This window comes from Rhinolophus sinicus, chromosome 18 (assembly GCF_057876585.1).
Source record: "Rhinolophus sinicus isolate RSI-liver-muscle chromosome 18, RSI-T2T, whole genome shotgun sequence".
Classification (NCBI taxonomy): domain Eukaryota; kingdom Metazoa; phylum Chordata; class Mammalia; order Chiroptera; family Rhinolophidae; genus Rhinolophus; species Rhinolophus sinicus.
The window spans coordinates 31832955-31853940 of NC_142518.1; the positions used below are offsets into that span (position 1 = coordinate 31832955).

The following is a 20986-nucleotide window of genomic DNA, read 5'->3' on the forward strand; positions in this document are numbered from 1 at the left end:
CGATTACTCTGGCTGCCATTTTCATTGTTATTTGCCATTTAAATTAGCTTCTAATGAACAAAAGATCCCCATTATGGAGAAACTGCGAAAGGCAAAGGAGAAATAGGAATGTCTCCCAGAAACAGGAGTGTTCATTTCTGGGAGAAATACAGACAGACCTCGGAGATACTGCAGGTTCAGTTTCAGATCACCATGATAAAGCAAGTCACATGAATTTTTTGGCTTCCTGGTGCATATAAATGATGTTTACACTGTACTGCAGTAGTCTATTAAGTGTGCAATAGCATTATTCCTAAAAAAACAACATTTATACCTTAATTAAAAATACTTTATTGCTAAAAAAATGCTAGGCATCATCTGAGCTTTAACAAGTCATAATCTTTTTGCTGGTGGAGGGTCTTACTTTCAATTTCTGAAAAAATGCAGTATCTGTGAAGTGCAATAAGGCAAAGCGCCATAAAACAAGGTATTCCTGTACTAAGAAAGTATCTAAGAACTGTACCGACTCTTTTCTAGGGGAAATCAGGAATAACTAGAACCGGACATGTCAAGTCAAGAGTAACTAGAACTGAATATCAGAGGATGGAATGCAGATTTGAGAAGTAATATTCTTAAGGAGAATCAAGATCCATTGGAATCTCAAAATTATTCTGCAACATTATTGTTCAAGCCATTGCCACTAAGATATATTATTAACATATGTTTTAATACATTTTATTGTTTTGCATAATCTCTGGGGATGTAGCATGATATAATATAATGAACATCCATTTGTTCATGCATTAAATAATTAATACTTATTGAGCACCTACTACACCTACTAGAGAGTGAGCCCGACACTCTCTAGGGTGCTATACAGAAGTGAACCAATAGCCCCCAACTCCCACCCTTATGCAGCTTATATTTTATGGAGATAAACAGACAACAAGTAAAATATAAGTATGCCTTATGGTGACAAATGCTATGGAGAAAACTAAGGCAGGGAAGGGGGATAGGGAATACTGGCAGCAGGGGGCATTCCTTCTCCCAAATTTTAAGTTGGGTGCTCAGGGAAGAGCTTACTAAGAAGCTTATATCTAAGCAAAGACGTGAAGAAGGTAGGGGAATAAGCCATGAAGATATCCTGGGGAAGAGTGTTCTAGGGAAAGGGCATGACTAACAGGGGTGCTGAGGCAAGAATATGTCAGCTGTCAGAGGACAATATGAGGGGAAGAGAATGAGAGAAGAGAACAATAAGGAGTGAAATCAGAGCGGTATCAGGGAGCAAAATTATATATATAAGATTAAGAAAGAATACACCAGGGGAGGGGCCTGACCAGAAGGTATAAATTCAGGAGACATTAGTGTACAGACAGCATTTAAAGCCATTAAAATTAAGTGAGGTCTCCAAGGGCCTGAGTGTAAACAGAGAAAAGGAACAAGGACAGAGGCCTGTAGCACTGCACTGTGAAGAGGTGGGTGGGGTGAGGGGAGATGCGGAAGAATCAGCACGATCTGAGAAGAAGCAGGCACAGAGGCAGAAGGGAAACCAGGAGAGTGAGGTGCCCTGAAACCAAAAGAAAACAGTGTTTCAGGTGGATGGATGTCCACTGTTGCTGAGATGCCAAGAGGTAGAAAGCCTGAGATCTGACCACTGGATGTGAGCAATGTGAAGGTCATTAGTGACTTGACAAGAGCTGTTTTAGTGGAGTTGGTAGGATTGCAACCCACTAGAGTGGGTTCAAGAAGGGATGGGAGAAACTGGAGAAAGTCAGCACAGACAACTCTTTCTAGGACTTTTGCTGTCAAGGAGAGCAGAGAAGAGTAATAGAAGCTGGAGGCAGTAGTCGGGTCAGCAGAAGATGTATGTGTGTGTATAATAAAAATAAATTGTAGCATGTTAGATTCAACAGAGGTAGGAAACTGATCACACAGGAAAGGGGAAAATGGCTGGAGCGACGTCCTTAAGTATGTGAAAAGGGTGGGATCTCATGTACAGGCAGAATTAAAACCCTGGTTCCACCGCTGTCAACTTCTGTGACTTGGGGCAAGATTCTCTGAGCCTTAGTTTTCTCACCTGTAAAGTTAGAATTTCATGAATTATTGAACTGTGTAATGTTGTCGTCAAATAGTACTGTTTAATGGAAGTCCCAAGTTGCAATTTTCTTTAAATTCACTGGCAAGAAGGTATAGAAAAAAGAATTTTAAAAATCTGCCTTTTCCCTAGGACAGTAAATCCCTATTTGTATCTATTGAAATAAAAATAATGCTACAAACCACGCAGTCACACCCAAAATAAAGATAATCAATGTATTTTAATACAGTACTATTTCAGTTATTCATGTTGCACATCTTTGGAACACGTATTGGTAGAGAACAAAAAGGCCTTTCTTCCTGATATATTCTGTCTCAATCTGCTTTTGTACCCTCTGTCTGATAGCGGAATGTCACTTGACTCAGATATTTTGACAGAGGATGTGCAGAAACAGCAAACCAGAGGAACAAAAATGTAATGAAAAATGCTCAGAAAAAAAGATTACGTGGAAAGGGCACCTTAGAGAGCCAACACATTCCTGTCACTGGAAGTGTTAAGTGTTAAGTGTAGAAGGCCATCTATGAGCTCATGTACCTTAAGCCAGGGGTGATTCAGTGCTTCATAAACAGTGATCCTTTCAGCTGGATCCAGCATCAGCATGCGACGCACTAGGTCTTTGGCACTTTCAGAGATATGGCTCCACTGCCTTGGATTCATCTGAAGAGGAGGGAAGGAAAATGACATAGCTATTTTCAGTGAAAAGTTAACATTTACTGTTATTGAATAGTCCTATACCATTGCAATGTCAATGAAATTCTCAGAGCAAAGAACAGAAATCTGATTCTAAAGGTTTGTTTTTAAAAAAACACCACATTAAAAAAAAGGTTTGTGTTCTAAGGAAAAGAGGACAAATGCAATTTTTTTGTGTGGTTGCTCATTGTATGAGATTTTTGCAACAGTCAATATTGCTTACATATGTTCTTGTTCCGTAAGTTAAATATTTTTAATAATGGAAAAATGGACTGTTCATGATTCCAGTTTCTACCTTAGCTAAAGGGGCTAGACTTGTTTGACTTAGAAAGAAGGACTAAAAAACATTTAAAAGTTAAAAGTTTTAAAGAAATATTTTTAATATTTTCTTTTTAAATATTGGGATTAGCAGTAATTATGAAGCTATGCAAAGTTATTAATAGGCTATTTTGGTCACTGTATATCAATTTCAGTATTTGGAAAAAATATATTATGACCATAAGCCCTACAAAATAACCAATTCACTTGTATATTGTCCTTAGTGAAGATTACTTTTGTCCCCCTTTTAGAGACAACTAAGCCACAAGATAAACTGACCAAACAAAAAAAAGTACGAGTTGTTCAAAAGACACAGGACTTGTGAGGAAGATTCTGGATCTGTGAGGATAAGAACTGGAAGTCTCCTGGGAAAAGGGGTAAGTCTCAGACCAGGAACCAGAAAACAAGGGCACAGGAATACTTTGGGCTTAGGGTTGGGAAGGCAAGTGGGGACAGGAATATAGAGACGAGTACAGTCTCGTTCCCTATTTAATATCAGGAAGCTGATCGGTGAGCTTAAGTAAGTGGCCGGGTGCCAGGAGCTTTAGGCAATGCCATTGCTTTAACTGGCAGAACCTATGTCACCTTCTAAAGGAGAAAGATGGAGAATAAAGTCCACAACAATTTAAAGCCAAATGAAATCACAACTTGCATCACAGTACATATGAATCATTACAATTTTGTCTGGCTAATGTGAGGCTTTGTACTTGTAGATGGGGAGTAGAAAATGTCTCCATGTTAGGGATAACTCTTAAAATTGGAGGGTGTTCCATTTTCTTTTTCTAACAGGCAGAATTCCACACGATAGTCACTTCTGCTTGTCAGAGCCCATTAAAATTAATGCCAGGAGACTGTTGAAATATTGTCATCCTACTGAAAGTGTGATCAATCGACCAGTTTGAAATAAGGTGAGTGATTAGAGGAGGCTTAGATAGATAGCCTTGCTCCTTCCTCTCGATCCTAAAGCTGATGCACTCTTTAAAGTCTGAATCACTGGTCTTTGGGAATGAGGTTGAGAAATCCTCTGAAAGTGGTGGTAAGATTTCTGAAGTGAGTAGAAGTTGAGAAGTATACTCCCCCTTCTTTTTTAATGACGGAGCCCAGTCTAGGGTTTTCTCTTTCTTCAGCTGAGAAGAGTAGCTGAAATTAATTTGGGAGGTTGAGTATATAAAGGGGGAACAAAACAAGGCTGTAATAGCAGCCACTTATTTAAATACAAAAACCACCCAGTTTAGACTTCTGCTGTGTAGATATACACCATCTGGCCATGAGTTAACAATGATATAAGATGATACTGTATCTTTTATATACTTTGGAAAATATATTTTTGTCCTTTATAAAAAATTTTATTGAAATTAAATGTTAGCACATATTCCCGTTAAATAGTATTCTCTCACATCTACTTTAGAAGATCAAGTAAGCTAGCAAATGAGAATGAAAAGTTACAATTACTTAAAACCAGTAATAGTTTATAAACCAACAATTTAAATGAACTACATTTAGAAGTTATCATCAAAATTTTCTTGAAAATACCCATAGAGATCAAGGATTTTTAAAATAGTTCTTCACTTGATCTTAGCCAAAAGGCCGAGAAGCGATAAAAATAGTTCTTGTGTTAAGAACCACAAGAATGATGAAATGATATTTTGGAGATCTGCTTCAAAATAATCTAGTAGTATGTGGAATATGGATAAACATGTTGATAAGTATTGAAGCTGGGGATTCATTATACTGTTACCTCTATTGTTTTTGTTTGAAAATTCTCGATAAAAAATGTAAAAATAAATGCTGAAAGAATCATAGCACAGTATTTTTTCTTAAAAAAGATAAGCCAGGTTCATCATTGATGGTAGAGATGGATCTATGTTTCAAACTGAGCTGCTGAAAACCTGGGGCTTTTGTAGGAAGAGCCATGAATATAAACAAGAGGTGAGGTAAACAAAGTAAAAGAGTAAATAAGTTGTTAACCTCAAAGCTTCAAACCTCCAGGTACAGAAATTATGATACAGCTGCCACCATCCATCTAACTTACCATAATACTAAGACTAGGGAATTTAAAAATAATTCAATTTTTAGACATGTGTGAACAGTCCAAGTTTCTTACAAAGAAAAAAACAAACAAACTACCCAATGCTTTAAATATAGACAAAATCAAATACCAGAAGCTGTTGGAATGAAGCACATTGTCTTAGAAACAGGGAAGTTAGGAACTGAACAAACACAAAAGAAGAATTCTATTATTAGCAAATGCTTATAACTCAAAAAGGCAGGTGGAAGATTTTATTATATGGTACTTACATCATAAGTCACTGTGAGGATGAAATGAGTTAATATAAGTGCTTAGAACAGTTCCTGGCACAAAGTAAGTGCTATGTATGAGTTAACCATCCTTATTGCTAGTATTATTATTATGCTGATGCATTACTAATTGTGTTTATTTTCATATGTTAGTATCTGTAATTTCACTTGGCAAAATTCAACCAGAAAGCCACGGTGTGCATTCCTGATAGCTGCTCACAATTTCCTGGGATTGGAGCGGGATGATGATTTATAAGCAGTTTCCTGAGATACTGAGTTACCTTGAAAGGATTGATTTTATTCCCCAGTGGCCAACTGACTCTAACAGAAGCAGAAAAACCTATACTTAAAACGTCTTTGTCTGTCAACAGAGTTTTGGCATATATTTTAATTCAAATAAAATAAAAGACAACCTGTATACCTTTATAAGCTGATGGTGCACAGGCCAAAAAACAAAGTATAAAAGTCTCACTTTTTTATCTCCATAAGCTTCAGTTTTGGCTTAGAAGAATAAGGCTGCAGCTCAAACTACCTTACTTTACCTTTCTTTTCTTTTTCTTCTGTTTTTCTTTACTTTTTTCCAAGTCCCATATAAAATTCTAACATTACTGAGGAATTGAAAAGAAGACTTTAGGGGCCTCACAGTTTTGGAGTTTAGTGTTTTATAAACCAGTGTGTTTGGTTTTATGTTGCCAGGCATGGCTGAAAATGAAACAGTGATTCTGCTGAGTAGAAAGTACAGATTTTAGTAATAATGGGAGGAAAATGAACTTCCTCGACATAAGCTGCCCTGGTCTGATATCCAGACACACTCCCCCATACTTCCCATATACAGCACTCCATTCTGTCAGCCATACGTGGTGATGTAGGGCAAAAAAGCCGGGGTAGGGAGAACAACTTTAAGCTTATTGATTTACAAGAATTCCTTAGGTCTTTTTGATATAGCTAGTCACAATGCCAGTAATGACATTTTACTTTTTGAATAATGAAATTAATAATTTACTAACCAGAAGTCTATGAATAGTACAAGTAATTACCAATCCACATTAGCCAAAGAAAAATGTGAATGTTTAAGTCACACCAAGATGGCTCTAAATTATATTATGGGCTGCAGTTGTGATACTGGCATTTCAGATTATCCTGGAATGTAAATGACAGAATTTTCAGCTGTGCTGGATGACTACATAAAATGCAATAACGTGTGATAAAGCAAAACAAATAAAGGCTGATAGACACTAAATATAAAATAAAGAATTACTAAAATTACCTGGATGAAATTTCTATTTTAGCTTTACAAATTAAGCAAAAAGCTTTAAAAATGAAGCCCTTTCCTCAAGTTACACAAAAAAGGGTCAAAGAAATTCATTTTCTACTTTAGCCTGAATAAATGGGTTTGGTCACCAGACAGCTAATGGATACTTTTTAAATCTGGGCCCAGGTCTGTCACAAATACCTTACTCACGGTAAAATAAAAAGTTAAATTCTACCACAATAAATTCCAAGTACCATTTCAAATTCTTTCCCTGAACTAAAATTTTACTTGAAATCAGTAGGGCACTAACCAAACACGTTCTTTCACCTAGCTAAATGAGCAGTTTTGCAAGAATGTATTTGTGGTAAAATACATTTGATTTGTAGTATGGTTTGTGACGCTGAGGGCCCAGGACTCTTAAACTGTCGACTGGTACGTGGGGGAAAGGGGCACATCCATCTGGTCTCTGGTTTTCACACTATATCAAAGAGGATGAGGGTCCCTGTTTTCTAGCCTGAAAACAGAGTCGGAATCCAAACATGGGACGGACTTCAGCTGTCGCAGAGAGGGAAGGAGAAGGGAGGGGCAAGGCAATGGTTGTTTTAAAGCCACTACCTCTCTTTCAACTCGATGACAATTCAGCTGATAGACTCAAATTTACTTGAGGCCTATGTTGCCTACCGAGGCTAGCGGGTCAATGATAGGAGCAAAGAACTTCTCTGACTTGGTAACTACATGGCAATCATTAAGCAATTCAAAGACAGATAATTACTCCAAAGCACATTTTTCAGAATAATTGAATCTCAATGGAAAAAGTAAAACATTCATAATATATTACCTTATATTTTCCTTTAATAATGCCTTCAAACAATCTTTCCTTGGTTCCATAAAAAGGCAAACAACCACTGAGCAGGATAAAAAGGATCACGCCACAACCCCAGACATCTACAGGTTTTCCATAAGGCTCTCTTTTGACAACTTCTGGGGCCATAAAATGAGGTGTTCCAACACGTCCTACATTTAAAACAATAACATCAAGGAAAAAATGTTTACATAAGATGGGCTTTTCCCCCTATTTGAAAACGGAAAATAATAGAACAATAACAGTCTGAACAAAAAGTTTAACAATATATTCTCTCACCACCTCTCCCCTCTTCCATAAAATCAAGTTCACAGAAAGAAATAAATTATTTATCTGATCACCTCTTGAAAATAGAGCCCAGGATAGGTACTTTGTTTCCTACCATTGGTACTTCTTATTGAATTCAGCAGAGCACACGGTAATTATTTACCTACTTTTTGCTTCATGAAGAAGTTGTTTAAATTTTCTAATTTTCACATGTTTGAAAATCATTAAAAATATAGAGCAGAGGCAGGTGGAAGAGTCAATAGGCAAAGTCTGCAGCTGCCCAGGAAAGAATGGGAGGGCCTACTCTGGGCAGGGGCAGGGAGGGGACGGGTTGGGGAGGAATGAAAAAAAAATCTGTGGAGGAAAAGATTACTTTTGACTGCCAAATGGAAATTCTCAAACTAAACCTAATGCTGAGAACTTTTATTTGGAATATGAATGTGAATCTGAAGTCTTGTTCAGTTGATTTTAGGAGTTGGCTACAGCCATTAACAATGGTTAGTAGTATTTTATTATAATAGGATTTTTAAAGCTTCCTCCTAGTGCTAACATTTGAAGAGAATGAGGCAAACGCATAACATAAAACAAAGTGATGAAGCTGCCCCCATTCAATCCTTTTTGACCTTCATCTTCTTTAAAGAATTTTCTTTTTTCCCTATCAAAACCATCTTTTGGGAAAGAATCTGATAGCAGTTGTTTACATGCTAGTAAGCATCTTTCAGTATCCCAAAGGGAGTCTTTTCTACTATTGTAGAATGAAAGGCTTGTACCCTGTAGGGCAATTATTGTGGGAGGGGGCACTGCCCATCAGACTTGGGAGCTCTTTCAGCTGTATGCAGGCCCAGCCCCCTCCTCTCTCTCTCTCTCATCATATTGACTCCAAGATAGTTTTTTATTTCTATTTTGAATGTTGCATAATACCTTATCTAGAGCTCAGAACTGTGGTTCAGAGTTTAAAAAGACTGTAGAGATCTTCTAATCCAGCTAGAGAGACTGTATCATAAAGTCCTATTAGTGATTGTCAAACTCATTTGGGATGGAGACAGATAAAGCAGCTCTCAGTGTGTGTGCAGGGGATTTCCCTTGCTACCGATCATTATGATTCCCCTCCCTTCCTCATAATAAAAGAGATTAAGTTCAGGATTCAGAGAATGAAAATATTTTCATTTAAAATGTGCAGTAGTAGATCAGTGAAAACTCTGCTGGTTAGAAGGAAACATTTTTATTTCTGTACTGCCCCCTTTTGCTTCCTCAAGTAACATAAAGAAGATGAAGTGATGAGACCTAAGCCTCCTACGTCATTAACAGCCTGGGCAGAGCGGGGATGTTGGAAATTCACCTTGTTCTGATGGTCAGGAGCTGGCATGAGTAGGGACGAGCAGATTAAGACATCAGGGTACCTGCTGACAGTTTGCATAATGCTTTGAAACTCAACTTACCTCCTCCTCCTTCCCACGAAAAAAAGGGCCAAGCAGCTCAAAATGGGGGCCTCACTTTGGGATTAGTCAGAGCCACCATGGCCAGCCCCAGCCTTCCTGAGGAGGTTCTGTCCATTTATCTGGATTGAAGACTACCCTGATGTGGAGAATTAGTATTTATCCTAGAGGAAGATGCATGTCTTTTGGTTCAAGAATTTGCTCATAGATGATAGAAAGACGATGGTAGAAAGAATATATAGGAATGATCTTTTTAATTTTGTGCAGATGGATGGAATGTAAAAGGACAGAAATTAACCTACACTGATCTCCCCAAACTCCTTGTTTGCAATCTCTTAAAACTTTTCCTTCTTTGTAGTCACTTGATTTTCATGACTTTGACCACAAAATTCTAAGAACAGGAAGTCAATTACGAAACCAAATTAAATGTCACTGTATATGACATACATCAGATATACATTTAAATACTTACATGGTATGTTTTCTGATAATATAATAAGACCTCATTACCTAGAACCCCAGGGAGGGAATTGTTCTGAATAGCTACATATTCACTACTGTAAGACTTGAATCTTTATGCACCCAAACCTTTTTACTTTTAACACTGTTGGATGGCTACCTTCCTACAATTTCCTGACTTCTTTTACACAAGATGCTGCACGTAATTTAACCTTTTCTTGATGACTCAGAATTGTCATTGCGGATATCAATTAAAGAACTATGCTATAGAACAGGAAACATTCTCAGGGACTTCAGAGGTATTCAATTTAACCTTTTCTTGATGACTCAGAATTGTCATTGTGGATATCAATTAAAGAACTATGCTATAGAACAGGAAACATTCTCAGGGACTTCAGTATTAAAAGGCTGCTGTGCTTTCCCAGTTTTGGTATTTGATCAACAGATTTTTTTGTTAGGCTTTCATTTCTTTGCTCTCACTTTGCTCACTCCAGCCTCATAATTTGTTGCATAAAACCTGCTATTAACCAGAAACTAATTAGCAACCAGAATATTTCATTTAATAACAACTTCTGAAGTGCCTGCTAGGTCCTAGACATCATGATAGGTGCTGTGGACGTACAGAGGGACAAGCCATGGTCCCCCTGGACACTCACAAAGCTTAGTCTTTGATATGATTATAAATCCCTACATCAAATGATACATGGAGGTATGTAACTCAGATAGGTATGGTAATATGGGAGAGAAGGAGTAGGTTACCGAACTTGAGATGGTGAAGTTCAGCCTGCTTTTAAGATGAGATGATTGTTAGCTCAGGCTTTAAGAACAGTAAGAGTTAACTGGCTAGATAAAATGACAAAAGGCATTTCAACCAGGGTGAATAGCAGGTGCAAGGTATAAAGGAACAAATCCACAAATCTTTTTGAAAAAAAGGGAGCATGTCAGCCTCAGAGAGAGTGTCTTCACATTCTCACTTGAGAGGATAACCAGTGGGTTTTAAAGGGAGGAAAGAGAATACTGCTATTATAATGATTTTCTAGGTTCCCAGTTATCTTCTGGATAAGTGAGTTTTCCAAATAGCTGAGTTTCAGATAGGAGAAGTGTAAATATATGTAAATGTTTTTTACTATATGGAACATATAAAGGAGGAAATTCCTTTCTATTTGGAGGACTGCGTGACCAAAGATTCCAACTGACAGGAAAATAGCTTTCTGTTAAATGCTAGCAGATTAACTGATAAATACTAGCAAAATTTTCAAAAGCACCCGAAACAACAGGAAAGCTTTTAATAAGAGAAATCATTTATCTCTTAAGTACACATATCATATTTTTAAAGACATTGTAATGCTTGAAGTAGTTATTTCAAGACTGTAAGGAAAGGTTAAGAAATGACAACATTTCAATCATCAAAAAGTATTTTAATTCTAGAAGTACTGAGAAAAATAAATTTTGCATGGCTCACACACTGTTAGTTCAAAATCACCTTTAAAAATATGCAATTAAGGAGGAAGGTTCCTGGACTTTCATAAAATAGATTAAAATGTAGAAAATGTCCAGGTAAATTAATGAATCTGTTTTCCCCCAAAATCAAGATGCACAATAAAATATGAAGCCATGCCTTTCTGCATACTAATAGGATGCAGATCCAGACTAAGAGAAACAAAGTCATTCTATATGGCCAGTATTTTTGATCAAAAAATACAGTGAATGTTTAAACTAAAAAATGTATTACTGTAAGACACATTACCATTAATCCCCCTCAAAATACTCCCCCTTGTTTCAAACACACTTATGCCATCATTCTTGCTACTTTCTGAAGCAGTTCTGGAAGTCCTCTTTCGTGAGTATCTTTAGTTGTGCTGTCGTGGCTGCTTCGATGTCCTGAATTGATTCAAACGTTTACCTTTCATGGTCATTTTGACTTTGGGGAAGAGCCAGAAGTTGCATGGTGCCAGATACAGTGAACAAGGTGGATGAGGACTCACTGTAATGTTTTTATTAGACAGAAATTGCTGTACCAGAAGCGACGTGTGACATGGAGCCAGAAGTGATTTGTGACATGGAGCCTTTCGGTTGTGATAAAAAACTACAGTGAACGCTGCTGCCGAATGCAAAGGCAGAGATCTTCAATATGGGTAGTGGCACATCGAACCTTAGTAACAGTGTGGGACAAGTTTCAACCTGTTTGGTGCAGTCAGTCACGTGTGAACTACTGTTGAGAGAAGGTGTGTTTTAAAGTGTGCTGTAAATCATCCTCCATCTTGACAATGCTCCATGTCACACATCACTTCTGGTACGACAATTTCTGTCAAATATAAACATTACGATGTGTCCTCATCCACTTTATTCATTGAATCTGGCACTGTGCAACTTCTGGCTCTTCCCCAAAGTCAAAATGACCATGAAAGGGAAACGTTTTGAATCGATTCAGGACATCGAGGCAGCCATGACAGGGCAACTAAAGACACTCAAGAAAGAGGACTTCCAGAACTGCTTCAGAAAGTGGCAAGAACAATGGGGTGTGTTCGAAGTGAAGGGGAGTATTTTGAGGGGTTTTAATGGCAATGTGTCTTTTACTATAATACATTTTTTATTTAAACATTCACTGTATTGTTTGATTACACCTTGTATAACAGATAAAAGGATTAGTTTCATTTAATTTTATTCCATCAACCTTGGGGATGTAATCATCAGAATTTATTTGTTATAACTGTGTAGTCTTAACACAGGGGTGATCTGTACAAATACCATATTTGAATGTCAGTTTAACAGCAACAATTATTTAAAAACAATAACAACAACTTTGGATTTGTAGTTGATTACAAGATTAATTTGAGCGAGCAGTGTTATGTGGTTGTCCAAAAAGCTAATTCAACTCAGGGACCCTGATAGGGATTTAAGACCCACAGCAAAAGAAGTGATAGCCCCAAGTTCCTGTGTGCTGGACTGTACCTGTAGTTGTGTTCAGTCCTGGCTTCATACTTTGTGCATAGTGAGGAGAGTCTGACCCAGTTTATATGCAGAATGGCTAATTTAACCTATGCAAGCTGACTTGGACAAGACTTCGAGGAAAATGACAGTTATCTACAAACATCAAAATGGCTATCATGTGGAAGGATTAAAACTGTTCAGTGTGGCTCTAAAAGTCAGAATTAGGACCCCTGGGTGGAAGTTACAGGAAGAGAGATTTCTATTCAATGCAAGGATGAACATTTCGGTACTTAAGGAGCTTTCCAAAAATGGAATGAACTGTGCTGGGACATAGTGAATTTTTTGCCATCTGAAGAATTAAACTAGCGCTCAAGCTTTTGCTGGGAATTTTATGAGAGAATTCATTCATTAGTTACAAGACTGGAGAAGTTAAGGCCCCTTTGAATCCTGACATTCAATCATTCTATGATTAAACTATACTTTACTATCTGACCCTTTGGTCATTCTTCTAATCACAGGTGAAAAGTTTTGAATTAGGAAAAAAAATCACTTTTTGAAGCTATATTCAACTTGCAGTTTTTCAGATTATTGGAAATGATTAGCTGGAAGAAAATGCAAAACTAGAAGAAAATTTAAATCTAATCTAATTTTAGAGGGCAATGTGGTGAAATAATGATTTAAAGAATACAACTATGACTCATGGCTCATTTTACAGAAGATGGTCTGTGTTAACACTGCTTTTCTGTTTTAATAATAGTGAATGAAATGAAATGAAATAACCTGTGGAACAGATTATTACTTTGATATTTATCATTTGTCAGGTGTTTGAATTTAATACAAGCATTCTTGAAAGATGATAAGTTTAAAAAGGTTCTGTTGACATTTTTCATATTTTTCCTCTTTGTGAAGGCTGGCAGTATGTGGAGATAGAAAATAGGAGGCAGTGACTAGAAGACTGATAATTTGTAGAATGGGGAACTAAATACTTTGCAAAACTCAGAAAGAGAGCTAAAAATAGGACAGCATTCTGAGTTGGAGTCTATTCAAAGCAAAAAACAGAAAACCAAATACTTGAATCTGTAATTAGCATCCGCCTATGTACACTGGTGAAGAAAGTTTCTGTTTTAACTTTTCTTCTTTGTTTTCTGGCATGGGAATTTTCTATTATGTTCTGCTTTGGCTAATAATAAAATCAGTCTGCATTCACATCTGCTTGCTTTCCCCAAATACACAGATTATGGCTTGAGTAGGATTCTTTGACAAATGGAAAGAGGAAAACAGTATGAAATTAAAAATTAGCCATAGATGTAAACCTGAATTTTATGTGGTTAATCCACACATTTTAGATTTGACTTTATGTGGTCAGTTCCACTTTAAAAGTCACTTTGCCTCAAGTACCATCTTCTTCCAACACTGTTTTAATCTCTGTATGTTGGCTCTCTTTTCTGTTACTAAGTGATGGGGATACAAAGTAAAAAGACACTAAAATTAAGGGACTAAAATTTTAGCTATGACTACAGAGTTATTAAATTCAAAACTATATGATGGCACTTTTAGGTGGTGGAGTAGGGTTGGGTGGAATGGAGCATGAAACACTGCAGATAGATTAACATTTAGTTTGAGAGTTTTACACCAGCCTGAAAGTGACTAGGTTTTGAAGGTTATTTAAAAAAACGTGTTCTTACCTCCAGCTACAAGTCCAGACTCCCCCAATTGAATAGCTACCCCGAAGCCCCCAAGTTTAACAGGTGCCGAGTTTTCTTTTGAGGCGAGGAGAACACAGTGCGGCTGAAAAGAAAACAAGACAAACAAATAAAAAACAAACTAAAGATAAGGATTAATTGAAGATGAACAATTTACGCAAAACTGAGTAACACAACAATATAGTAATACATTAAAAACTTCTGGAATTATTTTGGATGCTTGAATTATTTGCCCTATTCTTACTTCTGGCTGATTTCTCCAAAGACTTACCTGTTCTAGCCAACATTTTTCAGGTATTATTTGCTTCAAAGATTAGGGTATGGTGTTAAGAATTACTCAGGATTCTAATTTCTGTATTGTACCCCTGAAACTAATATATTATACGTCAACTATAATTAAAAAATAATTACTCAGGAAGCATGGATGTTCAAGAAAGACAGATACATTTTCTGCCTTTTAAGCAATATTCTCTTCCTTTGAGCAACAGTCTACCTTTGTTTAAGGAAAAATATATTTTACACCTCCTGCCAAAATATTCTGAAGGTAAAGCTGACAGGAATGCTGCTGGATATGGGGTGTGAGAAAAAGATAAGTCAAGTATGACTACTAGGATTTTGTTTTGGGCAACTAAGTGAAAATGAAGATGCTATTTACTGAAATTGGAAATAGGGAGGAGTTTGTTAGAGGGATCAAGAATTTGGTTTCATACAAATTGAGTGTGGGAGTGTATAAAATGGGAGAGGGAAGGCTGGGATTAGAGGTATAAATTTGGGATTAACCACATTTACAGCTTAAGGTAACACATTAAATTGCTTAGGGAGTGACTACTGATAGAGAAGAGAAGAGGTCGGAGGATTGAGACCTAGTGCACAACAATGTTTGAGGTTAGAAAAATGCGAACACTCTAGCAAAGGAAACAGAATGCCTAGACAGTGAAACAGGAGGAAAATCAGAGGAGTTCGGTGTCCTGAAATGTTACTGAGAGGTCATTTAAGATAACTGAGAAGTGACCATTAGATTTGGCAATTTCGATGTCACTAGTGACCTTGATAAAAGGGGTTTTAGTGGTATAATAGAGACCAAAAAAATTCCCATTGGACCAGGTTCAAGAGAGATTGAGAATGTTTTATTCTTTCATTTTTATTTTTTTGTTTAAATAAGTTGATTTATTTTTAAGAAATGACTCCACCAAATGCTGGTGAGAATGTGGCAACTGGATCACTGATACATTGCTAGTAAGAATATAAGCCACTCTGGATAACAGTTTGGCAGTTTTTTAAAAAACTAAACATGCAACTACCATACAACCCAGCAACTGAAAATTTATGTATTTATCCCAGATAAATAAGAACTTACATTCACACAAGAACCATGAATATTTATAGCAGCATTTTTCCATGACGGAGATAGAGAATGGGAAAGATGATACAGAGATAGTAAATTCAGATATCTTCCAAAACTTTAGAATACTAGGAATAGAGAAATGGGATGTAACTAGAAGAGAATGTAAAGCCGAGGAAGTTTCTTTTTTAAAAAACTTTTTAATATTTACAATTGGAGACAATAGCTTAATAAACATCCATGTACCTGTCACCCAGCTTTAACAGTTATTGCCATTCTTGCTTCATCTATCTCCATTTACTATTTTTTGGCTGAAGTATTTTAAAACAAGTCATATCATTTCACCTGTTAATAGTTCAGTATTTCTAACAGACGATTCTAAAAAAAACCCAATATCATTATCACATCCGATAAAATTAACAATTCTTTAACATCATCTAATACAGATCTATATTCATTTTTCCTTGACTGTCTCAAAAATGTCTTTTTACAGTTGGTTAGTTCAAAATAGTATTTAAGGTCCATACATTGTATTTGATGATTATATCACTTAAGTCTCTTACTCTGGAACATATCCTCCTTACACCTTCTTTAAAAATATTTATGCCATCAATTTGATAGGATACTAGGTAATTTCCCCTGTGGAATCCCCTATGATCTGGACATGGCTAATGGTACCTACGTTGTTTCATTTAATATGTTCCTCAATTTCCTGTATTTCCTGCAAATTGGTAGTCATATATAGAAACTTGATTAGATTCACATTCAATTTTAGTTTTTTTGCAATAATACTTCATAGGTGGTGTATCTATTTTAGCAGCCATTGATGCCTAGCTCCATAATTACGGATTTCAAAATGGAGGTTCTCTCCAACAGTTTGTTATGAAAACTATCAAATTTAGAGAAAAATGAAAGAATTGTACAATAGACATATTCACCACATAGATTCTACAATTAACATTATGCTACATTTGCTTTATCAAATATCTATTCATCCCTCTATCCAACCATTTAATTCATCTTTCCACTGCACTTCAGCACACATATCATTAGTTTAATATTTATTTAAAATTATGTTTAAGGTAAAGTTTACATACTGTGAAATGCACAAATTTCAAGAGTACCATTAGAGAGTTTTGACAACCCAAATCCCTATCAAGATGTTATCTTCATTCCAGAAATCTCCCTCATCCCCTTCCCATTCAATATCTGCTGCCATGCTCCCAGTACAAACCATTATTCTGATATTTTTCACCATAAGTTTGTTTTGTCTGCTAGAACTTCATATACACAAAGCCATATGGTATATACTCTTTCACGTAAGGCTTCTCTTGTTCAGCATGTTTCTGAGACTCATCTATTTTGTTGTGATCAGTAGATCATTTCTTTTTATTGCCAAGCAAGTATTCTGCTGCAGGAATATACTAGTTAGTCCATTCTATTGATGGACATTTGGGATGTTTCCAGTTTTTGGATAGTATGAGTAAAGCTGCTATGAACTATTTTCAGAATAATAAGTTGGTTTTAGGCAACCTCCAAAGGTGAACAATGAAGAGTTCTTTATATTATTATGAACTTATAGATTTTTATATATTTGATGTGGTTTGATAAGTTGCAGCCATTATTCATTTTGACGCTCAAATTGTCCCATTTTTGGCCAGTGGGAACCCCTTTAAGTCAGCTCTTACGTCTTTTTGTAAGACTCTAGGCGTCTGATCACTTCCTTGCTTTTAGGCACAAGATGTTCGAGGCTTATCTTTTTTATTTCTTGCTCCAGATCTGGAACCAGCCATTTCTCCAAACAGTCCCATTTCTGTTTAGTGGAGAAAGGTATATAAATCCATGATATGGGTATTAAGTATATCATTACTACTGGATTATCAGTTTTGACTTTTCAGTGGACAGAGCTAAAAAACATATATATTTCTTAGGAGGAGAAAAATAAACCACCAGTTCATACTGATGCTTCTTCCTGCTCAATTATAGAGTCTTTACTTCTTCGATTTTTGTCAAGTAATGTTGGTACCTGATGACATTAACATAATTACTCATTTGCTTTATCCTTTAGTGTGTGTATAAAAAAGTTTAAAAATAACAATGCTTATATTACTAGCAAAAACAAAAACCGTATGCTGTTTAAGATTTCTTTGTGTTTTTTTTTTGTCCTTAGGATATAACCTAATAGGGATTCCTGGTTAAAATACTGTTTTACTGTTGAATAAAGTAAGAATTCATGAGTCTATGCTGATATAAATAAGTAAATAAATGGCGGAGGGAGAAAAAGCTTTCCTTTATGTAGAATATTAATTAATAAATGTATACGAAATTCTGGCATTAGAAAATCACCATCTGGCAATTATCACCATCTTAACTGATTCAGGTTAGAACCAACAAAGGATGCTAACTAGTGGGTGAAAGTTTGAAGAGTGACAGGATATTTATGAAATCTCAAAGTAGCTCACCACAGGATACTTACTAATTACAAAAGGTACAATAGTAATTTTACAGAGGAGAAACCTGGCAGACACTATTACCAAAGTTACTATTGCTAGAGATGGGACTGATAGCATGTGCTTCCTTCACTGAGCAGAACTCAGTAACACTCCTGTGGTGTTTCGGCCAAAGGATGTAACTGGATCTAATTATGAGGAAACATCAGACAAACCCAAACTGAGGGGCATGCAAGAAAGTAACCCGCCCAGGTTCTTCAAATACTGTTCAGATTAAAGGGATTAAAGGAGACCTAAGAGATTTAACAGCTAAAATGCAACACATGATCTTGTTTTTATTTTTGCTATAAAGGATATTATTAAAATAATTGAAATTGGAACAAGTTCTAGAGATTACATGATAGTATTCTTTCAATATACATTCCCTAATTTTGATAATTTTATTGTGGCTATTAAGAGAATGTTTTATTTTAAGGAAATATATAGATAGGTAGTAAAGAGATAAGAGTGAGAGATTGAGAAAAATAAAACGAAGTAGAAAAAGGTTAATGTATGGAGAATTTGAGTGAAAGGCTATCTGGAATTGTTTTTACTATTTAACTTTTCCGTAATTCTAAAATTACGTAAAAACAAACAACCCACCCTATTTTAAAGTCACTTAAAAGAATTCTCCTTATGGTTATACTTTCAATTTGTTACACAATGAGGTCAATTTGTTTTAATTACATTTTGACCTAATTTGGTGTTTTAATTATATAAAATATGTACATAGTTCCCAAGTCAAAACGGTACATAGACACCAGTCAGAGAGGTCTAGTTTTTGTCTCCTCTCCTCATTCCCAATCTCTCCCACCTCATAAGTAACTATTTGTATTTGTTTTTGGTTTATCCTTCCATTCTTTTTTTTTCTGAAAATAAGAAAATACATGTAAATTCTCAAAATTTTCACATAAAAATATGCTCCATAGGAACACGTAGAGATTTTCAGGGAGGTTTTGTTGTTGTTTCATTTTTTAAAGAGAGACATTTGTGTGCTCTCTTTAAAAGAAAGATCCTGTACAGAGGAAAAATGACCCCAGGAGAGAGAAGGGATGGGGTGTAATGCACAAATGGGGTGAGGGACTGGCCCTGGTGACAGCGAAGAAGGCGGGGTACTGGGGCACCTGTAGATGGCAGACGGATGTGTGCATAGGAAGATGAGGAAGTACTCTTCTCAGCGCTTCTATTTTCCATTTACTTTGAAATAGAAAATGACCATCAGGTGGGAGTAGGAAAGGGGTGGGGGCTGTTGGCAGTTTGAGAAGAGTGACGAAGTGAAAAAGTATTTTCAAAGAACAGGAACATGAATTGACTAAGGCAGTGGTTCTCAAACATTAGCATCAGAATCACAGATTTGCTGGCCTCCACCCCCTAGAGTTTCTGATTCATAAGGTCTGGGATGAGGTCAAGAATCTGCATTTCTAACAAGGTCCTGAGTGATGTTGATGCTATTGGCCTGGGAACCATCCTTTGAGACTAAGGAAATATAGCAAGACTGCTGGCAGCTCAGGGGCCCACTTGAAGTTTGTGGTCACAAATCTGTAGGGAGACCGATTAGCACGATTATGTGTTTGAACCTAGCAGTCCTCATTTGAGCTGGCAGGGTTCAGGCCTGGAGTAAGTAAGTGGTGAGCTGAATTTAACCAGGGTTGGGATTTAGATAAAGAGAGGACAGTGATATCAGTAATAGAGGGCACCAAACAAGCATATCCATTTAGTTCTTCCTTTTTACTTTTATCTTTATATAAATAAAAAGCTAAGATACCAACAAAGGAGGAAGCAGAAGGGTGAGGGGAAGGGGATATATAGGAATGAGGTAAGAATATAGACAAAAAGTATAAAGTTCAGAATGAATAGGAAAAAGCTCACACAAAGGAAAAACTAGAAAAAGATTACACTCAAATCTGGTCACATTAGGGCCAGGGAACTGAAGACTGAAAAAACAAAATTAGTATTTTGAAAAGGGATGGCGGGGGGTGGGGGGTGGTAGATGAGGGTAAGGGGGATCGAATATATGGTGATGGAAGGAGAACTGACTCTGGGTGATGAACACACAATGGGATTTATAGATGATGTAATACAGAATTGTACACCTGAAATCTATGTAATTTTACTAACAATTGTCACCCCAATAAATTTAATTTAAAAAAGAAAAGAAAAAAAAAAAGAAAAGGGATGGCTTAGGTGTGGAAAAATAACTACCACAACATAGAAGATATTTATATTCAATTTTATGAAATAGAAAGCTAATATATAAACACCTATTTGGTCATTAAAAAAACACTGCCAGGATCTTGAAAAGATATCTGCACACCCATGTTTACTGCAGAATTATTCACAATTGCCAAAAGGTGGAAGCAACTCAAACATCCATCACAGATGAATGGATAAAGAAAATGTGGACATACAATGGAATATTATGCAGCCTTAAAAGAAGGAGGTTCTGAGCCGGCCTGGTGGCTCAGGTGGTTGGAGCGCTGTGCTCCTAATGCCGAGGTTACTGGTTCGATTCCCACATGGGCCAGTGAGTTGTGCCCTCTACAGCTAAGATTGTGAACAACAGCTCTCCCTGGAGCTGGGCTGCCATGAGCAGCTGAGGTTGCCACGGGCTACTGTGTGCTGCCACTGGTGTGAGTGGCTGGCAGCCATCATGAGTGGCCGGCAGCTAGCGAGAGTGGCCATGAGCCACTGTGACTGGTGACTGACTGCCTCCGCCGGGGGGGGTGGTGGGTAGCGCAAAGCTCATAATACATGGGCCAGGGAGCTGTGTCCTACACAACTAGACTGAGAAACAACGGCTTGAACCAGAGTGGGGGTGGGGCACGGAAAAAAGGCGGGGGGGGGGGGGAGAAGGAAATCCTGTCA

General features: G+C 36.8%; 1 protein-coding gene across 14 annotated transcripts in view; it reads right to left on the reverse strand.

Moving 5' to 3' along the window:
• Nucleotides 1-20986, reverse strand: part of CASK (calcium/calmodulin dependent serine protein kinase) — a 361531-nt gene that overhangs the window by 106035 nt on the left and 234510 nt on the right. For all 14 annotated transcript variants that reach the window (XM_019747875.3, XM_019747874.3, XM_019747869.3 and 11 more), the window contains exons 6-8: nt 14273-14375; nt 7471-7646; nt 2609-2731 (exon numbers count right to left, since the gene is read on the reverse strand). In XM_019747875.3, coding sequence (XP_019603434.1) covers nt 2609-2731; nt 7471-7646; nt 14273-14375 — 402 coding nt within the window. The remainder of the gene's footprint in view (nt 1-2608; nt 2732-7470; nt 7647-14272; nt 14376-20986) is intronic.